This window comes from Vigna radiata, chromosome 1 (assembly GCF_000741045.1).
Source record: "Vigna radiata var. radiata cultivar VC1973A chromosome 1, Vradiata_ver6, whole genome shotgun sequence".
Classification (NCBI taxonomy): Eukaryota; Viridiplantae; Streptophyta; class Magnoliopsida; order Fabales; family Fabaceae; genus Vigna; species Vigna radiata.
This window is the reverse complement of record NC_028351.1, coordinates 8,428,718-8,435,849: the sequence shown is the minus strand read 5'-3', so window position 1 is coordinate 8,435,849 and position 7,132 is coordinate 8,428,718. Positions and strand designations below refer to the sequence as shown.

Below are 7,132 nucleotides of genomic sequence, written 5' to 3'. Positions count from 1 at the left end.
GGGGGGGGGATGAGGAAAGATATCTAGTCTTTTTGCATGCAAAAAAAGCTAACTTCCTTGAAATTGCTCGGAGCAAAGTACAAATCACAAATACTGGTCTATCAAAAATCAAATCAATGGCCAAGGGACACCCTTGAAAATGTGAGAATCTGCTTTCAAGCATAAAACACCATGTACATAAACCACACGTCGACAATTATGTCTCTTTTCTACCAAAAGTGCTGCAACGAGCCAAAATGGTCTTTGAACATAACATATTTATTTAGCCAATTTACTATGTAAAATTAAATATGGCTTACAAGAATAATTGGCACATAAGAAATGCAAGAAAAGGATCTCCATCATGAAGCTTTGCAAGTTCTTAAGATGTTTTGACACGTAAGATGCCACTAAGGTAACATGTTACATTAAGCTAATATATTACCTGGTTTTCCTTTACCAATTTAACAAAATAAAAAGTTTCATAAATAACTGAAAATATTCAGTTAGGCTCATCGAAAAAACAAAGATATCAACATTTCAATAAATCGAGAAATACATTTAAATAAGAAAATACACCAAAGACAACCCACCCTTTTGTATGATGCATGATTAACGAAGAAGCCATGCATGTAAGCTCTAATGTATTACATGGTTTTCCTTTGCCAACTTAACATATAAAATGTTTCATAAAAAACCGAAAACTCAGTTAGGCTCTCGGAAAAAACAAAGATATCAAAATCTCAACAAGTCGAGAAATACTTGTCAATAAGAAAAAACACCAAAGACGACCCACCTTTTTGTATAATGCATGATTGATAAAGAAGCCATGCATGTAAGCTCTAAGTAGATTGGTGCCAATTAGATTGGTCAAATTTAATCTCTCAAGCTCCTCCTTTGTCAAAAATTTGTAATGATCATAAATAGTTGTTTGTCCACCCATGTCTAGCTCCTCCTGTAAAAATAACTGTAATGTCACAACAAAGATAACTAGATTAAAATCCAATCGTTAAAATAATAAGAACATACAGTGAAATTCTCTAGGGAAGAACACCACTTAGGCGCAGGTCCAAGTGCTGGTATGAAGTAAGATGGTATTTGACTACAGTCCAAGGCCAGCAAGATCAAACCACTGCCAGGAAATGTACACACGTCATTTATTGTTCCTGTTGTTGGCTCAATGCTGGTCAAGCCTTCTCCCTGGAAAAAGATTAATTTATCAAAACAACTCATGCTGATTAAAAATACAATCTAAATGCAGCTATTACCTAAATGTTTAGGATTAAGGGATACTGAGCTCATTAAAAACATAAGAACTATGCATGAAAAATTTAGTTTATTTATTGCTAAAACATTCTCAAGAAAATTCCTTTAGCGATGATGACTAACAAAAGAACCACAATATGAAGGCAATAAGTAAAATATTAATATAAATTTAAGTCACTCTTTTGGTAAAATGAAATTTGTCTGTTTATCTATAACCATATACCATTCAGCAAAATTTGCAGAAAAAACACCTTAAGAACATGTTTTTAAAGTCTAACATAACATCCCCAAAAATAGAGAATATTGTGGATGTCCTACTTGTCGCAATTTGATTCATGAATTTTGACCATTCTTTCTCGTGTAAATGCTGCTGAATGACCCAACTAATTAAAATAAACACTACACAGGACAATTTTATGAATAAAAACAAGCATGACCAAGGTGCACTAAACAATGAGGAGAAAAACAGTTTAACTATTAATCAGAAATATGAAAGAGCTGCAAGTCCTATACCGTTTGAGGATTCCATATCCTAACAACATGATTATCACTGGTAATCAACATTGGTTGTTCATAGTTAAGAGTACGATGCCACTTAATATCCAATATTGAACTGCCATACCTGTTAAACAATTTTTAATCAATCAATAATCAAAAATATAATTACTTTTTTAAAACAAACACAAATTTCTCAAATCAAAATGTCAACTTACATATGATCCTGTATCCGTAGAGGATGTGATGAGCGCAGATCATAGATGAGAACCTGCACACATGATATTAAATGTATAAAATATCCATGTTAAAAGAGGGAGGACAAACATGGAGATTTTGTTTAGAAAGCAAATTTGTGTTCCCACAAGGTGATTTTTTTTCTCTTAAAAATAATAAACATTTGTCTAATGAAAAACATTTGTAAAAAAAATGAAACTAATCCATCCTCTACGCAGCCACAAGAAATATGTCCTATTTTCATTTTGTGTACTTTTTTTAAATTAGATATGTTCCCCTAGAGGTCTAATTATTTTAAAATAAATCATGAAGTGAAAGGTAATAACTTGTCTTCTGACTTTATGAATTCTGCACATTTCTCCCTATAAAATCCAACTGCGTTTTGGGCTCAGTCATAAACATCCTGTCAGAGATATAAAACCATTCTTTGGACCTCCAATTAACAAGTTAAGCTTTTGAGACTTAGTCCTTGACATCGTATCAATGCCAGATATGATGAAATGGTCAAGATTCTGAACCTTTCTACCCTCATTGCTCAAAACTAAATCAAATTTCAGCAAAAGGTACAGTAAACCCGTGCATTGTCCCCTCTCAAACTCAATAGGCTGTCGCATGTTACAAGGTAGCTTTGAGCCAAACACTTTCACTTTTGGGGTTTATATTGTATCCATAATTCACCACATTTTTTTGGGGACATGTTCTTCAACATAATGGTGGATTTTCTTCTTTTTTCTAATTTTTTTTTTTTTTTTTGCATTATGTCTACTCTATGTCACTGAAGAGTGTATGGAGTAAAATTTATGTAGAATCCTTGCCAGGAAATAAAACCATTCATAGAACTCCACTTAATAGCTTCAGATTTTGGGATAATTACTTCTTAACATTGCCCAACTTATGAAATAAGCTTGTTTTGTCTTAAAATAAAAGTATACCTCCATATATGTAAAACTACAAAGGTGGGATGAAGACAACCTTTCCTTAAATTCTATATTACAACAGATATGCCTATGTTCAATTCAGTCACAAAGAAGGTGATATAAGTACTACAAAGTTTTCCACCAAGGCCCTAATAATGACACAAGTCACGCAACCAATGATTTAAGTAGCATCATACCTTTCCTGCACTACTTCCAACAGCCATTAAGAAACCACCATCTTCATCAAACTCCAATGCAGTGACCTCCTACAAATATGGAAAGGTTAAGAAGATGTCAATTACACAAAGAAACGTACAAACAAATCTAGAATCTCAAGTTTTAGTACATGAAAAAAGGGGAAAGATAAATATTTCCTGCCAATTTGAAACTTATGAAAGTAAACAAAAGCACAGCAGGTTACATATGAGATTGTAATGCATGATACTAGCCTTACGACAGCTTCAGCACATGAAGTATAAAAATTTCTTGATACATTCTCACAGTATTCCTATGCCTTGAAAAGGCTACTGAGAGTAGATTTACTACCTGGTCGACATCACCACTAGGTCCAACAGCATCGATTCTACCAACTGAAGATCTCACTCGCATGTCAAAGCATTCCACAGCACCATCTTCACCACCACAGGCAACTAATCCATGAACCTTGCTAAAATTTAGACAAAATTTATGTTCCAGTGATTTAACACAAATAGCAAGGTATGTAAACAAAAATGTATAAAGCTTTAATAATTGTAGAAAATAAAGCATTGTAAACCAGCATTCAAGTTCCAGTAATTACCTTCGACAAACTACATTCAATGCAGGGGACTGTGTGCTAAGTGAGGAGAGAAATCGGCCCTAACAATTAAGAAAGAAGAAGTTTTCCATTCAGTATTTCTTTTTTTTCAAAACTCAATCAATAGAAAAACTAAGGTATCTACGTGCTACTGTAGATGTTACCAAAATAGAAAGCTATAAGATAAACACCTGCTCTAGGTTTATTCTGTACAAATCTGGGGATGAAGCAGCACAAAGCAAGTCACAAGACCAGCAATCATAAGTAATATCTCTCCCCATCCTACCAAATGACAACCGTAAACATCCATTTTACAGCACAAATCACACTTTAAACTCTAAGAGGAATCAATACACAAAAAGCCCAGAGAACAAACCTCGGAATCCGTAAACTGTAGTGCTTTCCATATTTCGCATGCAGGTAAACAGAGCGATCAGCACATAAAAATGCAAGCTTTGAATAGTCATCTGTCAGAACCTAGGCCAACAAAAAACACATTTACCTCAACCAACCATCTCTCGCAAAAAATACTGATCACAATTTTTCAACACAAAGAAAAGGTTAAGTAATGTAACCACAAACAAAGTGGACCATAACTATAAATGGAATACAAACCTAACTTTTTATTTCAATTGAATCTATATTGTTACCTCAACAAACTTATCACTAATAAGCCTACAATTTACAAAGACAGAAAATATTGATGAATGTAAAAACATATTGAAAAAAAAAAAACACAACAACAATTGGATTATAAACCTAACTTTCTATTTCAATTGAAGGTACAAAGTTTCCCCAGCCAACCAATCCCGATGTAAAAGGTTGCTTACAATTTACAAGCAGAAAGACATAATAAAATAACAAATGAGCATAAAAATTACTGGAATACAAAAACTTTTTCTACCTCAAATGAAGCTATGCAGTAACGGTTAGTTACCTCAACCAATAACGTAAATATAAGTAAAATGAAGCACAACTATCAGAAGTCGAATATAAACCAAACTTCTTCATTCAATTCAAGCTAGCAGTTCCAATCTAAGAGATTGATTACAATTTCCAAACACGGAAAATATTATCAAAATTAATTAAGTATAAATAAAACGATGTGCTTAAAAACCTACAGGAACATATAAAACTAAATTTTTGAATTCACTTCAAATAAAATAAGCTTCACAACTTCTCAGTACCTGAAAATCAACGATCTCGGAATCCAGGTGGCGTTCGAACTTCAGCCCTAGTTCCCTCACCTCGTACACCTTAACTTGCGGCGGATAGATGCCAGAAGCCACGATGTATTCGCCGTCGGGAGTGGCCTTGATTTTGGTGGCGGCGGTAGTGAAGCGCAAATCCTCGAGCAGTTGCAGGTTCTGCGTATAACCTGAGAGAAGCGCGTAGAGAAGAAGAAGATGAAGGAATGAATGAATGAGAAAGGTTACAGAGAGAGAGAGAGTTACTTTTAACGTTGCGATGAGAGTTCTGCTTCTTAGAAGGGAGCCAGGAAGCGAGGGAAGGTTGCTGCGACGCTATGGTGTACATTTTAACACCGTTAATTGAGGTCGACTTCATGCCGCCGTCACGAGTCGCCATTGTTGGTTACTGTGTCAGTGATTGCCTGCTTTGGAATTATGTTCAATTGATGATAGAGTGCGAAGGAAGGTCGAAGGCCGACGGCGAAGAGTGAAGAAGGAGGTCGCAACGGCGTCGCACACAGAGGTTTCAAAGAAAGAGTGAGGGTTTTTAAGGCTAAGTTGAGAGAGAGAAATTCTCCCGTATTTCTTGTTTTTCTTTTTCGTTTTTTCTCCCTCCTACAATTTCTTTTATTCACTTCTCTTTTCTATTTTTTTATTTACTTCCTCTTTTCTAATTTATTTTACTTGAGTTTGTTTCAATGTAAATTTTTAACAAATAAAGGAAACGAAATATGATGGTAATGTCGTTTTTTTTCGAAATAAAACAGACTTTTTATGTATAAAAAAATTTTGTTCAGAAAATAAAATGAAGTTTGAAGAAACGTGTCTTATATTTTATTTCACTTTATATTTTTAAATTAAATCAATTTTGTAACAAGAAAAATAACCAATAATTTTATGTTGAAAAATAAATAATATAAAAGTTTTAATTTTTTATAACCTATTTATTCAAATAATAAGGGTAATATAAATTATATATATATATATATATATATATATATATATTTCTATTATTTTTAAATAATGTTTTTCCTTTATAAAAGAAAATGCTTCCGTGTTTTTTCTTTACCTCTTATACATCTAATTCGAAGAAATCATTGCTTTTATTTTCAAAAAAAAAAAGTGGAAATATCTTTTTGTTATTTCTATTTATTCACCTTCTTTTATTTTATGTTTCACTCAATTGTCATTTACGTTCTTTCTAATTTAAACTAAAAAAAATTAAGCTTAAGTTTTCCTTCTTCTTTTTTAATAGAAAATGAGACTAAAAGTTTGAGCAGGTAGGTATTTCCTCTATTTCTCCAAACCTATGAATAACATAGAAATTAATATAGATGTATCATGTTTTGGAATTTTTAGAATTTCTTCAGGTTATGTTTGGATGAGATAATTTTAAGAGAGTGATTCACTTATTTGGATAATTAATTTCTTTTTAGTAAAATAACTTATTTGAAGGAGAAAATTAAAATTCAGGAAATTTAAAAAAGTATTTAAATAATAAAAATAATAAAATTTGAAATTTATTTAAAAAAAGAAGGAAATTGAAATTTTACAAGTTGTAGAATTTTTCATTTGTCAAGATGAGAAAAGTCATAAGTCTAAAAATTCTACTCATGTTAACCTTTAGGTTGAGTTCTCTTAACATCTAGTATGAGTCGACTCTATTTGACTATGAATTAGGGTAGACTTAACTTGATTTTTTGTCAAAGTCATTTCTATCTATGTATTTATGGCCAAGAGTGACTAATATTAACCTTTTATCCCATCAATTCAACTCCACCTTTTGTTTAAGTTGACTCAATTTGACCCTTCAATTTAAACCGACCAGATCGTTTCAAATGACTTGGCTCTACTTTCAGCTTGGACCTACCCAGTTTGACCTTTGGCATGGACCTACTTGACTTGACCTTCAACTAGTGTCAAATCGTCTCAAACTACATCATGACTTGTCTTGACTTAGCTTGACTTTTGGCCAAGATTGATTTGTCTCAACCTCCGTCCCAGGTAAACTGGTCTCGACTTATGGTTAAGTGGACATAACTCAATCTTTCGCCCGAATCAGCTCGATTCGGTCCTTCGACTCCAGCCAACTGCGTTCGACCTTCCGTTTGCTAGTGGAAATCCAACGTCATGTTGTTTTAGTTAACTGGATGTAACTTCTTGTGAGTGAATCAATGGTGCACTAATTTTATATTTTTTGCAAATTTATGTTTCTAACTCAATTAATCAATAAATTATCAAATTGTACCTTT

General features: G+C 32.9%; 1 protein-coding gene across 1 annotated transcript in view; it reads right to left on the bottom strand.

Moving 5' to 3' along the window:
* The window catches only part of LOC106775333 (nucleolar protein 10), an 8,101-nt gene extending 2,617 nt beyond the window's left edge, over positions 1 to 5,484 (bottom strand). The window contains exons 1-11 of the mRNA XM_014662446.2: positions 5,145 to 5,484; positions 4,878 to 5,068; positions 4,067 to 4,167; positions 3,882 to 3,972; positions 3,694 to 3,752; positions 3,441 to 3,561; positions 3,092 to 3,160; positions 1,959 to 2,011; positions 1,759 to 1,867; positions 1,009 to 1,179; positions 776 to 934 (exon numbers count right to left, since the gene is read on the bottom strand). Of these exons, the coding sequence (XP_014517932.1) occupies positions 776 to 934; positions 1,009 to 1,179; positions 1,759 to 1,867; positions 1,959 to 2,011; positions 3,092 to 3,160; positions 3,441 to 3,561; positions 3,694 to 3,752; positions 3,882 to 3,972; positions 4,067 to 4,167; positions 4,878 to 5,068; positions 5,145 to 5,277 (1,257 nt within the window). The 5' untranslated portion in view covers positions 5,278 to 5,484. The remainder of the gene's footprint in view (positions 1 to 775; positions 935 to 1,008; positions 1,180 to 1,758; positions 1,868 to 1,958; positions 2,012 to 3,091; positions 3,161 to 3,440; positions 3,562 to 3,693; positions 3,753 to 3,881; positions 3,973 to 4,066; positions 4,168 to 4,877; positions 5,069 to 5,144) is intronic.
* Between the last annotated feature and the right edge of the window lie 1,648 nt (positions 5,485 to 7,132).